The sequence below is a fragment of the Lipophrys pholis genome (genome assembly GCF_963383615.2).
Source record: "Lipophrys pholis genome assembly, chromosome: 1".
Taxonomy (NCBI): Eukaryota; Metazoa; Chordata; class Actinopteri; order Blenniiformes; family Blenniidae; genus Lipophrys; species Lipophrys pholis.
The window spans coordinates 52,248,371-52,266,517 of NC_137635.1; the positions used below are offsets into that span (position 1 = coordinate 52,248,371).

An 18,147-nucleotide genomic window follows, 5' to 3' on the forward strand; every position below is an offset into this window, starting at 1 on the left:
TGTGAGAATACACACACAATCACCAAATGCACAAAAAAGTATCAAAAAATACATGTAACTGGTGTATTACATCACAGAGTACCATCAGCTGTGCAGAAAAATAACAATCAACCTTATTGGTTCATTTGTTTATAAGATAGTGCATGCATAAAATGTAATAAAAAAAAGCTTTAAATACCTGAACATTGTGGGAACCTGAGTCCAGACGCACAGCGGTCACACTGCTGACCCACCACACCCGGAAGGCACAGGCACTGACCCGATAACGGGTTACACGCCGCCCCGGACGAGCCTTCAGGTGAACACCGGCACACTGCAGCCAGGAATCGAACATTTAATCACTCAGGATGTGTTTATAATGGAGCCTTCAGCGTTTCACAATACTTCCACTTAGACAATGAAGATATAATGAGTGAATGAGTGCAAACGTATGACGAGACATTCTGTACATATAGAAACGTATCCGTGTCCACAGCTACAAGTGAAATTTAAATTTTATCGAAAGTTGATAGTCTTGTTTTGTTATTTATTTCTGCAAATATGGGAACTTAGAAATAAACATTTATAAAACCGCAATTAAATAAAAAAGAATCGAATTAACAAATGAATAAAAATATGAAATAAGTATCTATAATATGACAAGAATCTTAAGATTTTTAAGTAATTAATAATATTACAAATAAATGTAACCAAAAAACTATGATTAATGATTACAACTACAAAGATTTGAAAAAAAATATAATAATTCCAATGTGCAACAGACAAGCTGGACTAAAATCAGGGGATTTTAAGTTTAAATGTAAAAAATGTCAGAAATATTATCACAGAAGAAAAAAGATGTAAGAACTTCATTATGTGGAGAAAGTGACTCGTCCCTGTCGGGGTTTCCACAAAAGGAAGAAATACTATTAGATCCCATGTGGAAAACTGCAGACTGAATTCAAATCAATCAGCTCCAATGAGGAAGCAGAAGCTTCCAGAAGCTGTGGGGGAGGAGGACCGAAATATTTCCCCCAGCGGCGCTGGGATCAGCAGAGGTCACGTGAAGCTTCACTTCATCCTGGTCAGGAGCTGAATGAACTCACCAGCGCAGTCGGGGTATCCGTAGAACCCCGGAGCGCACTCCTCGCACTCCGGTCCTTCGAAGTTGGAGAGGCAGAGGCAGCGGCCGTCCGGACCACACACACTTTCGGCCACGCCGGCTCCGTCGCACACACACTCTGCAGGAAACACAAGATCTGAGTCCTTCTGCAGTAAATATCTCAGAAAACCTTCTGAAACAGCCACATGGAAACTCTGGAATCGTGCGAGCGAAGGCACTTCCTCTTAAAGACTTAGTTGGATTCTTCCAGAGTTCCTCTAAAATGATCAGTTTGATTCATTCATGGTGTAACGATTGGAACTTTGAATCCAAGAATCTGAGCATAAAATTCAATAAGGAGGCACTCGGCGCAGGACTGGGAGATTTGGCTTCAAAAAGAAATAAATCTATGACTTTTTAAAAAAAAAAATGAATTCGAGTTTCGATGCCTCAGCCTGGATCTGCTAATGCTCATGTTAAGGCTGATCGCTGTGCATCGCCTCGCTCAGTCTCACCCTGGCAGTCGGGGAAGGAGTGATATCCGGGCTGGCAGCGGTCACATCGCTCGCCCTCCACACCCGGACGACACCGGCAGCGGCCCGCAGAGTCGCACTGCCCGTTCACCGTCCCTCTGTAGTCACAAACACACGCTGTGCACAAACACAACAAGAAAACACGTCACTGTGAGGGGAAAACTTATACATACCCATTAATTATGTTTTTTAGATTTTTTTTAGAGGACATACATCGTCCTCTAAAAGATGTTTCAGGGACCATTCATGTGAAGTTACATCACAGTGAAGCCAAACACATTCACCAATCAACATTTTTCCAAGTTTCCAGGTTGGGAATTCTTAAAAGACTCTTAAAACACTTCAAATGGAATATTCCCAACGTTTTGATGGGATCCTCCAATTAGGACCGAAAATATCCATCCATCCATCTTGTATATCTCTTAATTCTTTTAAGGGTCAGAGAGTGCTGGAAGCCAATTTTCAGCCATTGGTCCAATCAATGGTTCTGTAGGTTGGTCCGTCCATTGGTCCGTACTTTGGTCCATACGATGATTTGTCCCTTCGGTCCGTACATTGGTTTGTATGCTGGTCAGAACGTTGGTCCATCCGCTGGTCCGTACGTCCATAAGTTGGTCCAGATGCTCGTCCGTCGGTTGACCAATTCATCTGCACATCGTGTTGTCTGCTTTTCTATAACCGCCCATCCGTCGGTCCACTCATTTATTAATTGGTCTATTTGTTCATCCGTTGTTCCATTCATCACGTTGATTCATACTTACATTCATTCATCAAAATTTGTGTTTGAAAATTAAAAATATATAGGCGCGACTTAGTAAACTGATGATGAAAGCTTTTCACTGAATTTTATGTCACAGTTTTAATAATCATAATTGTTTAGTCTTAATATCACCCCGTCCATGATTTGTGAAGCACTTTGAAACGTTAAAATCTTTTCCCCAACGGCAGCTGATTGAGCAGGATTTCATCTCATTGACTCAGGATCTGCTAATGCTCATGTTAAGGCTGATCGCTGTGCATCTGCTCGCTCAGTCTCACCCTGGCAGTCGGGGAAGGAGTGATATCCGGGCTGGCAGCGGTCACATCGCTCGCCCTCCACGCCCGGACGACACCGGCAGCGGCCCGCAGAGTCGCACTGCCCGTTCACCGTCCCTCTGTAGTCACAAACACACGCTGTGCACAAACACAACAAGAAAACACGTCACTGTGAGGGGAAAACTTATACATACCCATTAAATCCCATTATGTTTTTTAGATATTTTAGAGGACATACATAGTCCTCTAAAAGCTGTTTCAGGGACAATTCATGTGAAGTTACATCACAGTGAAGCCAAACACATTCACCAATCAACATTTTTCCAAGTTTCCAGGTTGGGAATTCTTAAAAGACTCTTAAAACACTTCAAATGGAATATTCCCAACGTTTTGATGGGATCCTCCAATTAGGACCGAAAATATCCATCCATCCATCTTGTATATCTCTTAATTCTTTTAAGGGTCAGAGAGTGCTGGAAGCCAATTTTCAGCCATTGGTCCAATCAATGGTTCTGTAGGTTGGTCTGTCCATTGGTCCGTCCCTTGGTCCGTCCATTAGTCTGTCCGTTAGTCCATACGATGATTTGTCCATTCGGTCCGTACATTGGTTTGTATGCTGGTCAGAACGTTGGTCCATCCGCTGGTCCGTACGTCCATAAGTTGGTCCAGATGCTCGTCCGTCGGTTGACCAATTCATCTGCACATCGTGTTGTCTGCTTTTCTATAACCGCCCATCCGTCTGCCCACTCATTTATTAATTGGTCTATTTGTTCATCCGTTGTTCCATTCATCACGTTGATTCATACATTCATTCATTCATCGAAGTTTGTGTTTTAAAAGCTTTCAACATCAGTTTAGTAAGTCGCTCCTATATATTTTTAATTTTCAATCAATTTTATGTCACAGTTTTAATAATCACTCATAATTGTTTAGTCTTAATATCACCCCGTCCATGATTTGTGAAGCACTTTGAAACGTTAAAATCTTTTTCCCAACGGCAGCTGATTAAGCAGGATTTCATCTCTTTGACTCAGGATCTGCTAATGCTCATGTTAAGGCTGATCGCTGTGCATCTCCTCGCTCAGTCTCACCCTGGCAGTCGGGGAAGGAGTGATATCCGGGCCGGCAGCGGTCACATCGCTCGCCCTCCACGCCCGGACGACACCGGCAGCGGCCCGCAGAGTCGCACTGCCCGTTCACCGTCCCTCTGTAGTCACAAACACACGCTGTGCACAAACACAACCAGAAAACACGTCACTGTGAGGGGAAAACTTCATTGAACCGACTGAACTTGCTTCTATTCTGTGTAAATGTACTAAACTTTTGTAACTTTAGCCATGAACATCAGTGTCTCGTTTTATTCAAATCTTGATTATATACATTTTGTTGAGGAAGTCACAACAATTCTACTGTTTTCTCACTGAAGTTCTAATTGTTTGGCCCATTTCAATGTGTTAGACATGTGAGAAGGTATCCAGGCTCATTTCTGCTCTCAGACAAAACATGGGAAACCTGTATTTTTTTCAGAAATTTTACTTAAGACATCTTCATATATGAGATATATACAGTATGTGTAGAATTATTTAGGAATTATTATGTTGTATACATAAGGCATTATATTATGTTGACTCCTGTGGTACTTTTATGAAGCAGTTAAAAACATTTTTATTCAGGCAGGCCTTTGACCTGAAGCTGCTCACTTTAACTTTTTTGTATAATTATATATGTTTTTTTTCACTTCTATATTTTTAATGATCTTATCTGTTTTATTTGTTCCTGTTTTTAGTGCTGTAAAGCACCTTGTGACTCATGTCTGTGAAAGAAGATATATAAATAAAGTTCTATTCTATTCTATACATCACCACATTTCTTTGCCATGTGCAAATCTAATTTCAACAACCTTCAAGCAGGCTCGGCCTCAGGACTCCCCAGAAGATTTTTGGCAGCCTGGATCTGCTAATGCTCATGTTAAGGCTGATCGCTGTGCATCTCCTCGCTCAGTCTCACCCTGGCAGTCGGGGAAGGAGTGATATCCGGGCCGGCAGCGGTCACATCGCTCGCCCTCCACACCCGGACGACACCGGCAGCGGCCCGCAGAGTCGCACTGCCCGTTCACCGTCCCTCTGTAGTCACAAACACACGCTGTGCACAAACACAACAAGAAAACACGTCACTGTGAGGGGAAAACTTATACATACCCATTAAAACCCATTATGTTTTTTAGATATTTTAGAGGACATACATCGTCCTCTAAAAGATGTTTCAGGGACCATTCATGTGAAGTTACATCACAGTGAAGCCAAACACATTCACCAATCAACATTTTTCCAAGTTTCCAGGTTGGGAATTCTTAAAAGACTCTTAAAACACTTCAAATGGAATATTCCCAACTTTTTGATGGGATCCTCCAATTAGGACTGAAAATATCCATCCATCTATTTTGTAATATCTCGTAATACTTTTAAGGGTCAGAGAGTGCTGGACGCCAATTTTCATCCATTGGTCCAATCAATGGTTCTGTAGGTTGGGCCTTCCATTGGTCTGTCCATTAGTCTGTCCATTAGTCCGTACTTTGGTCCATACGATGATTTGTCCATTCGGTCCGTACATTGGTTAGTATACTGGTCAGAACGTTGGTCCCTCGGTTGGTCAGTTGGTATGTATGTTAGTAGATCCATTGGTCTGTTTAGCTGTACGTCAATAAGTTGGTCCATACGCTTGTCTGTCGGTTGACCCGTTCATCTGTACATCGTGTTGTCTGCTTTTTTATCATAATACATTATATTATGTTGACTCCTGTGGTACTTTTATAAAGCAGTTAAAAACAATTGTATTCAGGCAGGCCTTTGACCTGAAGCTGCTCACTTTTACTTTTTTGTATAATTATGTATGTTTTTCTTACTTCTATATTTTTAATGATCTTATTTGTTTTATTTTTTCCTGTTTTTAGTGCTGTAAAGCACCTTGTGACTCGTGTCTGTGAGAGGAGATATATAAATAAAGTTCTATTCTATTCTATACAGCACCACATTGAGAAAGCATTGGTAATGGAACAATATGCAAGAATCACTGCAGCTTCAGCATTTCTTCTTTTCTACATTTGTTTTTGTCAACATTTTCTTTCTCATTGATTTTATCGGTCACTTTTGTTTCAGCGGCTCTCTTTCACTTGCCTGATTACACAAACTAAACCCGGATTAATACAAATTCAAATGAGTCACCCTGCTGAACCATGAGGTCTAATTCTAATAGAGCCGGAGCTCTTTCTTTTAATTCTACGTCTCCACAAAGACGGAGTGAGATCCACACAGCGGCGCCGACTCTGCCTGGTAAAAGTCTATGAATAGACTTGGCACGAAGGCCGACCGGCTCCAAATGGGTTCTCAGAGCAAAAAGAATGATTGAAACCACCTTCCCAACTTAAGTTTTTAATTTAAGAAAGCAGCAGTTTATGGTGCTAAGTGGAACTTGAGCAGTTTTAGGCGGGTATTTGTGTTTTTTATACAGTTTGTGTGTGTGTGTGGGGGGATGGGGGGGGGGGTTTGCCAAGTCTCACCCTGGCAGTCGGGGAAGGAGTGATATCCGGGCCGGCAGCGGTCACATCGCTCGCCCTCCACACCCGGACGGCACCGGCAGCGGCCGGCGGAGTCGCACTGCCCGTTCACCGTCCCTCTGTAGTCACAAACACACGCTGTGCACAAACACACAGGAAATAAGTCTTTAAGATTCTTTAATCTTTAAGATTTTTTTAAAATCTCTGATTCATATCCAAATGTTCATGGGCCTCCACAAGTCATTTCAAGGATAATATTCAACAATTCATGTGAACTTATATGACAGTGAAGCGTCCACTCTCACAAATCAACCAGTTTCCAAGTTTTCTCTACAAACGCAAGGTTGGGAATTTTTCATATCTTTGAAAAACTGATTTAAAATTGGTTCTTTTGTTTGTGAGTTGGTCCACACGTTGGTCTGTCTGTTGGTTCTTTTGTCTGTCCATTTGTTCGTTCATAAGATGGTTTATTCTTCTGTCAGTTGGTCCATTTGTTCCTCCACTAGTTGGTTCCTACGCTCATCCATCATTTGATCCATTCGTTCGAGCGTTAGTCCATAGATCTATGTTTCTTTGTATATCGGTTAATCAGTTTGTTCTTTCATACATCTGTTCCGTAAATTCGGTTGGTTAATTTTATTTCTTCATTAGTTGACATTTGTATTTCAAAACTTTTCAACATCTCTTTTATATTTATATATTCTTGCCAAAGGTATTTTTCCCATTCATTTTCAATTTGATGCCACTGTTTTAATACTAACTCCAGAAGCCTATTTGGAGAGGGATTTCACCATATTTGTTTAGTCTTCCAATCACATTGTCCATGATTTGTGAGGCACTTTGAAACATAAAACTTCTCTTTAGCTTTCAGACCAGGATTTCAATCAGCTGTCTCTGGATGAGCAGCGGCTCCCGGGCAGAAATGTTACTGGAAAAATTATTGTTTGTTTACATCTTGGGACAAATGAGACCGCAAGAAGAAGTTGAGGGCCAAAGGTTTGCATGTGAACAGAAATGTCACATTATGAATAATGAGAATCCCAGCTTGAAGGAGCCCAGAGAAGGGAAACGAGAGCAGAGGTTGTAGTATCTAAGATTAGACCGGTTTGTTCTCGCTGAACAGTCCCAGATGATTAAAGCTGGAACAAGAACAGAAATCCTTGGTACTGGATATGTCCTCACATTTATAATCAGGTAAAGCAAGACTTCATCCGAATCAAAACATAAGCTGGTTCAAGGTCTGATCAACTCACGCTGGCAGTTGGGAAAGCCGAAATATCCCGGAGGGCAGGCACTGGGAACTGAAGGAAGAGAAATAAAGACAGAAAGTCACTTTAACTACACTTAAAGTGACTGAAAGTGTTGATCAAGCTGAGTGGACCGTAAACTGGACAATGGTTTTCTGAACTCACCAACGATGGGGCCTGCGGGGGACTCGGTGGTCGTTGTGTACACGGGATATTCTGGAACAAAAGGACCCAGAAAAAGGATTTCAGAATCCTGCATGGCGAAATCTGTTTTATTCTTGTTGGCTGGATGAACTGAGGTCTGAACTCACTGATACATTCCGGGTAGTAATAGTATCCGTCAGCGCAGCGTTCGCAGTTTTCTCCTGAAAACTGCGGCTTACAGACGCATCTCCCAGATCCCATCTGACAGCCGGCGGTAGTCCGCTGGTCACAGCGACAGGCTGCATGAAGCCACGGACAGAAATAATATCAAGAAACAACAAGAAATACTTGACAGTTGAAGTTTCCAATATTGTATTTTTGGCCGTTTAGATGGGAAAAGTTGGGGAATTTTCAGAGCTCCCTTGACCATGAAATTGAGACATTTTCACCCTTTCAGAGTATTTATTCCTTCTAATTTTGTAAACGAATTAAACTAGATTATATTCAGGGGTAAAAAATCTGGTCAGTGGATATTTATTGGAATTTATAAAAGGTCTAAAATAAGGCATGAAGATGAAACTTATATCTGGAGTGCAACAAAACATTTTATAATTTTTCCATCTTTTAATGCAAGACTGCACATATTGAATAGTCGTAATTCTTTATATGACAAAGAAAAACAAATAAACAGCTTAATACAGTTTGGTCATTTTTCTATTTAAAAAAAAAAAAAAAAAAAAAAAAGATTAAACTTGCATGATGAATTTGAATTAGAGCCAATGAACGTCAAACATGTGGCCCGTGGGCCACAACTGACCCTCAAGGAGACTTATTTCGGCCCGCGGGATGAGGGACAAACAAAACAATAACTCAGATTAACTTTTCGATCAGAGTAAGTGTTGTTCCTCATCTGTCCACTGGAGGTCGCACTGGTTCAATATGAGTAACGGACGTAGCAAACATGACAGCAGTAAAACATGAAAAAACATTGCTACACATACAAGAACTGCGGCTGCATTCATGAAGTATCATAGGTACAATTTTATTATATTTTTAGCTTTCGTGGCCAATTTTTGAGATTTATTTTCCATGGATTTTCACACTTTAGCCATTTTCTAAATCTTTGCATTTCGCTTTGTGTTTCCTCTACTACCATTTCTTTTCTTTTTTCTTTTCCTTTTTTCCATTTGATTCTATTTTCTTTTCTCCTTTTTTCTTTTCCTGAATTTATTTCTTTTCATTTTATTTCAACAATTTTTGCTTTTTTATTTTTTTTAAGTAGTTTTCACTATTTAATCCATTTATTGCAAGTCTTGCTATTCTGCCTGTTTTACCTATTTCACCTTATTTATCAATTCTTACCCTGGACAGGCTATTTTTGAAAATGAGTCTAGTGTGGTAAAGCAAATGAAATTAAAAAAATCAATGCAAAATTATTCACAAATAACTTTCTGTAAGCTTCAGGGAGTCGCTGAAGAGCACGACTCTAGAAGTGCAGGTTGCACGTCTACATCAAAAGAAATGCTTCAACAATCCTGCCTGAGGTAGTGAATATTGCGCACAAGCACGCTCTCTCATCACCCATGAACCACATCGTGCTGGTGAAAGTGCACGATGGTGAAAATGGGACTCACGTGTGCATCCGGTGGGAGATTCCGGAGCGACTCCGTGAGGCCTGTAGAAGCCTTCCAGGCATTGCTCACAGTTCACTCCCGCTGTGTTGTGCTTGAAAATCCAAAAATAAAAAATCATATAGAAAATGACACAAGAAAGGATTATTTTTCTTAATATACAATATATGCACAATTCTCCACTTTAAGGTACTTTAGTGAGTTCACTATGAAGGGTTTAATCGACGTGTTTGTTATGAAGTGCAGTCAGGTTATTATGAGGTAATAATTTAGTTTCTTACTCAAAACTGATTAGGGCCACGTTTACACGTACCCGGGTATTTAAAAAAAACTGTGATATTTCTCTGCGTTTGGGCCTTGAATTTACACATAAACGCAGCTGCGACCACAAACGATGATTCATGAAAATTCTGGCTACAGTGGAGATTTAGAAAAACTAAAAAGGTGGGCAGGCGAAGATTCACGTCACAATTCATGACGTTGTGTTTTTTTCCAGGATTCTGATTGGCTAGCATGGCTTCATGCTTCTCGCGACACTGCCCCCTACAGGTTTGGATACTCATAGCAGCTCTGAACCAAGTGTATATGTGGGTTCGTCTCAATGAAGATTTATTTGTAAATGTAGAGGGGGAAATAATTGTTTTTGTAAATCCCCGGGAACGTGAAAACCTGGCCTGAGAGGATCTGCAAGAAGCAAAACTGTACGGAGCCAAACCAAGTTGTTAAAACAAAACTAAACATTCGTATTTGGTATAATAACGTTGATCACTAACTAGGCAATAATACATGTGTGTATAAAATATATGAAAAAAGTTTCATAAAATCAGATGAATTCCTTTTAAGTCTTATGGGAAAATTTATTTGGTTTGCAAATAAAGTTCTAAATCAAGGTTTTAATTTATTGCAAAAATAATAATCACTAATCGCAACCAAAACATTTAACTTTACTTTTCCCCTTTCCACCACTCTGACTCATTTAAATCCACATTTTTACCTAATTCTCTTCCATAAAAGTATCTGTACTTATGATAATATGATGAGCTCTGATTTCCACACAAATGAACTAAAAACCCTCTTTTCTTGAGCCCGGAAACCTTCTGGAAAAATGTGATGAGCGAGTCTCAAGTTCATCAGTCAAAACATTTAAAAAAAAAAATAAATAAATAAAATCCCATCATTCCAAGATAAATGTATAAATAGAAAGTTCATTCAGACTCACAAACCAGTTCACACATGTTTCAGGCTGCATTTAATACTCATGAGAGAATATGGACACAGTATCTGGACTTTTCCCTCTTTTTTTTTTTTTTAACAACCCCCCCACCCACCCCCCCACCCACCACCACACCACCACCACACCACCACCACCACCACCAGCCATACATGCACACAGCAGAATCAGTTTAGACTTGATGAGCACTTCATACCTGGCAGTTGATGCACACGCCGCCTCCGTCATACCTGCCGAAGGTGTCTAAACTTGCTCTCCTGCTCTCCACTTCTGGGTCGTAATAACAGTCAGTTGCATGGGAGAAGCAGTGGCAGGCTGAGGAAAGGAAAAGCCCCGAGACAAAGAATTTATCTACACACTCGGCAAATTGAAACCCCCCCCCCCCACCACACACACACACACACACACACACACACACACACACACACACACACACACACACACACACACACACACACACACACACACACACACACACACACACACACACACACACACACACACACACACACACACACACACACACTGTATTTAAAGCACCTGAAGCTTCTAATTCTGCAGATAGGGACTTCTAAGTCAGCTTGTCAAGTGTGAGGAGAAACGATAAAACCCAAAGCAAAGAAGAGGACAGATCCTCTTCCTGTACGTCTCCTCTCATAAAGTTTATGATCAGGCTGCCCCCCCAAACCCCCCACCCCCACCCCCTGGGTAAGCTCGGTGGGCTCAGTGGGCTCGCCAGACACAAAGCAGCTTTTCCCTCCCCGAGCTGCTCCGTTCAACACACACACTCCATAAGAGGAGAGTCCTCCCAACTCTTCACCACATCGCCATATCAGGGCATCCATAACAGAGGGGTGCGTGTTTGTGTGTGTGTGTGTGTGTGTGTGTGTGTGTGTGTGTGTGTGTGTGTGTGTGTGTGTGTGTGTGTGTGTGTGTGTGTGTGTGTGTGTGTGTGTGTGTGTACTCACGCTGACACTGGTTGGGGCTGTCCACAGTGGCGGCGCGCCACGGCTTCTGGTTGAATCCCGGGCAGCAGCGGTCACATGACTCTCCGCAGGTGTTGTGTTGGCACTCGCACTGCCGGCTGCAGGACAGAACACACACCTGAAGTCACCCCTGAAGTCACACCTGAACTCACACCTGAAGTCCCCCGGACCCTCGCTCACTCCGGCCTGTGAAGGGAAGCTTCTAACAGCTTTGAGGCTGCAGGACCATCTGCACCGTATCAACGTATTCTCAGGTGTCAAACTCATTTCAGTTCAGTGGTCAAACAGCCCAATTTCATTTTCAGTGAAATAGTACCATAACAACCTTCAAAGTTTTACTTTAAAGGTATATTTTGTTGTGGGACAGAGTATAAGTCTTGGACAAGTGTAAAAGGAAATGTTAATGAAACCTTCTGGGGCCAAACACAGTGAAATGTCAAAAAAAAAAAAACTTAATTATCAAATTTGTACAAATTCACAATGTCTGAGGGCAATACTGGGTTCTCCAGTCTCAGCTTAAGTCTGCTATTGTTAAGAAAACTGGGTTTAAAAGTCAATGGTTTCAAACAGTAAAAAAAATTTCAAAATCAATCAAACTGCTGTATTCAGTCCTCAGAGATGAATGGATGAAGAAGAGCAAGCAGAAAAAGAAAAGTTCAATACAATGTGAGGAGGAAGAAAACAAATAGTAGAATGAGGAAAAAGAGCAAGCAGAGAAAGTAGAAATAAGAAGAGGAGGAGGAGTTCTGTTCTCCGAGCTTCACTGAGCTGAAAACTTCTCCGGGAGGCGAAGCTGCTCGCGAAAAACAGTGAAACGTTTCGGACTCAGACAGGCTCTTCATCATCGTGCTTTCCTGCCAACATGTGAGCTCACTGTGCTTCTGATCGTATCTTCACTCGCATTCATCCTCAGCTACAAACGGCGCTGATCGCTTTTACAGATAAACTCTTCAATGCAGTTGTTTACGCGGCGCCGCCGGGGATGAGGAGCTACTGACCGGTTGGGATTGTCCCGGTCCGGAGCGCCGCCGCAGACCTGAGCGTGTCCGTGACAGACGCAGCGTCCTCCGATGCTGATGTCTTTGATGCTGTAATAGTACTGTCAGCAAACACAGCACACACACTTTAACCCTCCCAGCAGCATCGGGCAGAACTACAGCTTCAAACATTGGACTAAATACACACAATACCTGTTCTAAAGAAATTTAATTTGACTTTGTTCAAAGGGAATTTCTGTTACTACATACAGCTGGATGAGATAGAAATGAAAAGCATTAAAGTGTCTAACAAATTCAGGTATTAATGAATATTTAATGTTCCAGAATCCAAATAAGATGAAACCAATGTAAAGGTCAGAGGTCACCTGCTTGGTTAGATATTAAGAATAAAGTTTTGGGTCCATTTGTTTTCTGGTAATTTAGAAAAGAAAGAAAGGAAATATTTTGGGGTATGAATGTATCTAGTTAATAGAACAATAACTATTTGAAAAAATATTTAAATATTTTTTTTCATTACAACAAAAAAAACACAATAATTTTGTATATTTTGACAAAATGAACCAGAAAAATGATTTATCTTTAAATATTTTAACAAATGTATTAAATATAATTAATTCTCTATATAAAAGTATTGAGCCACTTCAAAAGGTATTAGATATACTTTCTGTATTTGAAAGAAAATGTGTTCCATAAAAATGAAACATAAAAGACTTTGGTAGAAAAATAAAAAGTCGTGAAAAGAATGTTCCATTTAATCAATCAATTATTTTTCTAAAATTGTAAAATCTTCGAAAATGGAATACAGACCGACCGACTGATTGCCAGACGGAAAACTAGCTTGTACCGACATGGCAGCAGAGTGTGAGTGTGTGAGGTGTGTGCAGGCAGAGTGTGTTAGTGTGTGTGATGAGTGTGAGGCTCACCCGGCGGGTGACGGTGGGGTCTCTCTGGGCCTTGGAGATGAGGTGGCCCAGCAGCGTGTTGGTGCGCAGGAAGTGCAGCCGGACGTTGGTGGCCTTGGTGAAGTCTCTCAGCACCGGGGAGTAGGTGAAGTTTCTGGATCCAGGCCGCCCGTTGACCAGAGACACCACCACCTGTGAGTTCCACACAGATTATGGTGGATGTGCTCGGATGGGTTGGAAGCGCTCGATGTTTTTTTTTATTAAAATTTTTTTTTCACCTCTCCATTCTCCAGAGGGACGATCCGTGAGTACTCGGTGGTGCAGACCTGGTCGTCATCGCTCAGTATCCGAGCGTTGGGCTGCTTCCCGAACCTCTCGATGCACTCACGCTTCGAATCTGCCACAACAACAGAGAACCGTTTGATCTATTTATAGTTTTTAACGCAATAATGTGTCCATTTTCTATTCAATCGGTCCCTGATACACACAAGTACAGTAAAAACAATGGGCGACATGACATTTTTTTTTGTATTTGTCTGTTGAAAACGCTCACAATATTCTAGTATACTGTATACACAGTTTGTATTTTAGATTTTAAGAGTAAAAAAGTAGAAAAAGTAAAAAGGTAATTTTTTTGAATTTGGTAACTTCAGATGAGTTTCTGACTTAAATCTTGCTTCTTCGGGAAATAAATGGGAAAAAAGTTAATAAATCTAATATTAAAATATATTTTTTTTAACATTAAGTCACTGTAGAATAGAATAGAATAGAATAGAATAGACACTTTATTGTCATTGTCACCAGTACAACGAGATTAAAAATGTCCAAATGGTCAAAAATGATGACGATAATAAACAAATAAAGGAAAGAAAAATTAAAGGATTTTTTAAAATTCTGAACATAAACTGTGAATTTACACACCAGATGTAAAATTTAAAATAATATAAAAATAATCTTTAGTTCTAGATAACTAAAGATAACTATAAAGATACCTACAGTACAAAATATGGAAAACCTTAAAAAAATATTTGCTGTTGGTGAAAAAAACCAGACTGTACAAAATGTAAATGCTCAAAAAAAATACAACAGTAAAACGTGAAAACCAACCAGGTTTTGTTTGAAGAACTCCAAGGACCAGGTTTTACTCCTCAAACTTTAACCTTTAGCAGCTCATGAAACCCGAAACACTTTCCCTCAAGCACACAACTTCTAATCTCCGCCTTGTCTTAAAGCGGGATAATAAGCATGCCGGGATTAGACATACACCAGCAAACAAATTTAAATCCATCCTCACAACAGCCTTTTGGACTTGTTGCGGCAGGAAAGAGTCCGTGTGTAATTAACAATAATAAAAATGACAGGAGTCCTTTAGTCGCTGCCAGTGCAGGCGGGTTTTCCTGTTAATGCACATGATGGGTCGCTGGCAGAGCGTTTAATAAGCTGTTATTAGGGCATTATTAATTATACACATGCTTCCCCCGCCCCCTTTAGAACAAAGTCACAAGAAAAATTGACTAATTATAGTTTAACAGCTGTTGACTGTAAAGAGACGTCAGTCCTCATTATGTGCATTTCCCAACGTGTTTTAATCCCTGCAGGTTTCCTAAAGCCAGATTTAAATTAGCATTGGAGGAAATGAAACCGATTTTGTATAACGGAGATTTTAGGGCAAATTTCTGTGGGAGGCAGGTGTTAACCATGACATTTCCAACATTTAATAGTTTAACAGTGAATAAAAAGGATAAACAGTCGAATGGATTCTAAATAGAATCTGAATATTCTCGTAAAAATTTGAAACTCTGAGTCTTACTGCATTATAGCAAGTTTTAGATATTTGTATTTGTAATACAATGTGAATGTTTGAACTTGAAATTCACCAGTTAGAATATTAAAACTTTTTACAGCATATTTACAAGCGCTTCTCCAGAAGATCAATGATTCTTCCTCTAGAATGCCAAAAACAAAATCTCTGAATTGTCCTCGAGATGGATGAGTGGATCGATGATTCAGCATGTTGGTTAAAGTTGTGTCCACCCGTGTTTGGATTCTCTTCAAGGTTTTAGAAAATCGCAGGTCATTGAGGGGTTCGGTGTCAGTTAGTCACGTTAAAACAGAAAACAGAGTTAATATCAGTCCTCCTGGGTTATGGTGAGTATTAGTTAGAGGATCAGTACTCTCAATGTTAGATAAGGGACCTAAAAGTTACTACAAGTATCTATTTGTGGGCCATAAAAAGTACACATACATGTTTCATTTGAATGTTTTTTAGGGTAAATATAAAAAAAGAAATATGAAAATGCTATTTAAAGTGCAGGGTGATAACACTTACGTGCAAAGTACTGCCAGGGGGTGAAGGTCCTCCCGTGGTCGACGGAGCGCTCCAGCACCCAGAGGTCAGGACGGGGTGAGTTAGCAAACTTGATGAGGACGTACGCCACGTGGAAGAGCTGCAAGGCCGGAGACAAAGAGAAGGATGAACGAGAAGTTTCCCGGAGCTCTGATGGTACTCTTTCTACCTTACAACATACCAACGCATCACATTCAGGACTTTGACTTTATGTGAACAGATAGATTTATAGTGTTGAGGCTCAGTATGAGCTCACAATAGAACATAGGCTGGATTACGGCAATGCATTTTACGTAAAAGCGTAAGCGTGGGCACATTTCACCGGTTCCAGCCTCATTCCATTGGCTGGCAGTTCAGCTTGGAATCCATTCTAAGATTGTATTTGCTTTTAAATCGCTCCATGGTCTTGCCCCACCCTTACAACCCAGCCCACTTCCTCGGATCAACGGAGGAACAATTTCCCTGAATAAGATCCTTCTTAGACTGCCGGCCAGTTAAAGGAAGAGTCCTGGTGGTTCTGAACTTCTTTCATTTATGAACGATGGAGGCCACCGTGCTTATTGAGACCACGTTTACACGTACCTGGGTTTTTAAAGTTTACGCTGACAAAAAATAAATCTTCATTGACATGGACCTGCACAGACACCTGGTTCCGAGCTGCTATGAGCAGCCAAACCTGTAGGGGGCAGTGTAACGAGAAGCGTGAAGCTATGATAGCCAATCAGAATGCTTGAAAAAAAAAAAACCACAACGTCACTAATTGTGATGTAAATATCCACCTATCCCTCTTTAGATGCAACCAGAGACAAAGAGTTTTTCCAGATCTCCACTGTGTTTTCAGGAATCATCGCTTTTGGTGACTCGTAGCTGCGTTTATGTGTAAATGCTCAGCCCAAACGCAGAGAAATATCCCCGTTTTTTCAAACACCTGGGTACGTGTAAACGTGACCTGAGACGTACAAGCCAGAAGAATGATTTGTCCCTGGAGACAATCCTGTCCCGGAGGTCCACACACAGTTCTTTCTTTTTCATGTTGTCAGTATTGTGTGTAGAACCTCGAAGAAACCAATTTATTCAATCCATTGTGGAATAAGGCTGTCACATAACAAAATGTGGAAAAAGTGACGCGCTTTTAATACTTTACTGGATATAAATATGTGAATAGAAGGATATGTGTGTGTGTGTGTGTGTGTGTGTGTGTGTGTGTGTGTGTGTGTGTGTGTGTGTGTGTGTGTGTGTGTGTGTGTGTGTGTGTGTATAAACAAATATATGCATGCATAGTGATAGAGAAATGCTTGCATTGGGAATTAAATGTGTGGATATAGGTAGATAATTGCAAGTATAAATTATAATACGCACAAATGCATACACAAAAAGACAGACAGATAGATGCATACGTATAGAGCGAAAAATGCTTATGTAGATGAATACGTGTATAGAAAGATGCACGCATATACAAATAGATGCATGCAAATATTCAGATAAATGCATGCATAGATGGATGAATGTTATTGCTTTGCTCCGACTGCCCTGGAGCTGTACAACCAAGAGACAGATGGATCTGTGCATAGATGGAAAAAAGATAGATGCATAACTAGATAGAGGGCTGGTGCACAAATAGAATAAGAAATAAAAACAGAGACACTGAATGAATAAATAAAGACATATGTTCAGACGCAGTGACTGTTTTGTTAATCTCTTCCTGTTCGAGTCCATCAAGGTGTTGCAGGTGCAGCCAGTGAAAAGACCCGAGCTCAGCCCCGATGATCCCGGAACTCTCCCTCATCTCATCCTCCCGTCGGGTCCCGTCCACACAAGTTTACACAATGATGCCCCTGATTGTTTTCCGTCAGGGTCCTCCCGCTTCTCATCAGCATTATTGTGCAGACATAAAAAAACAAACAAAAAAAGCTGAGTGACTTCAGCCTGATTGAACATTGTGCAACACAAAGGTTGGCCACAATTCTCAAAGCTGCCTTTGTTATGGAAAGGAAAGCCTCACCTGCGGCGACCGCCACACTCCCAGCCTGCTGTGCTGCACGCCGCTGCAGACATGTGACCTTGACAGGAACTTTAATACCTTGAAGTATTTAACGTCGTTTCAAAACAAGAAACGCTGCAGTTTTCTCTGAGTCCACACATGAATTGTGCTGAATCGTGTATATAGAAATCAAACATGGCTACATCACATATTTAAGCCGTTTTCAGTATCTGCAAGTTCATTTAATGCTTGAGACTCTATTGTTGGAGGAAACCAGGAGAAACCCCATGCAGGGACAGGAAGAACATATAATCTCCACACACAGAGAACCAGGCCTTACAACCAGATCTAAACTTCCTACAACTGCTATTCCTTTCAAAAAGGATTAGCTCATATTTTATATTCATTCATGAAAAGAAGAAGAAAAAACAGTTTGTGTTAATCATTCCTACTGAGGAAAGTCAATTCTGTAATCACA

General features: G+C 40.8%; 1 protein-coding gene across 1 annotated transcript in view; it reads right to left on the reverse strand.

Annotated features, from left to right (window-relative positions):
* LOC308124528 (laminin subunit alpha-3-like) overlaps positions 1 to 18,147 on the reverse strand; it is an 80,284-nt gene that overhangs the window by 44,031 nt on the left and 18,106 nt on the right. The window contains exons 3-15 of the mRNA XM_080487580.1: positions 15,671 to 15,788; positions 13,620 to 13,738; positions 13,363 to 13,533; positions 12,440 to 12,540; positions 11,424 to 11,539; positions 10,652 to 10,770; positions 9,228 to 9,318; positions 7,761 to 7,892; positions 7,615 to 7,665; positions 7,456 to 7,503; positions 1,597 to 1,731; positions 1,086 to 1,220; positions 179 to 313 (exon numbers count right to left, since the gene is read on the reverse strand). Coding sequence (XP_080343706.1) covers positions 179 to 313; positions 1,086 to 1,220; positions 1,597 to 1,731; positions 7,456 to 7,503; positions 7,615 to 7,665; positions 7,761 to 7,892; positions 9,228 to 9,318; positions 10,652 to 10,770; positions 11,424 to 11,539; positions 12,440 to 12,540; positions 13,363 to 13,533; positions 13,620 to 13,738; positions 15,671 to 15,788 — 1,471 coding nt within the window. The remainder of the gene's footprint in view (positions 1 to 178; positions 314 to 1,085; positions 1,221 to 1,596; positions 1,732 to 7,455; positions 7,504 to 7,614; positions 7,666 to 7,760; positions 7,893 to 9,227; positions 9,319 to 10,651; positions 10,771 to 11,423; positions 11,540 to 12,439; positions 12,541 to 13,362; positions 13,534 to 13,619; positions 13,739 to 15,670; positions 15,789 to 18,147) is intronic.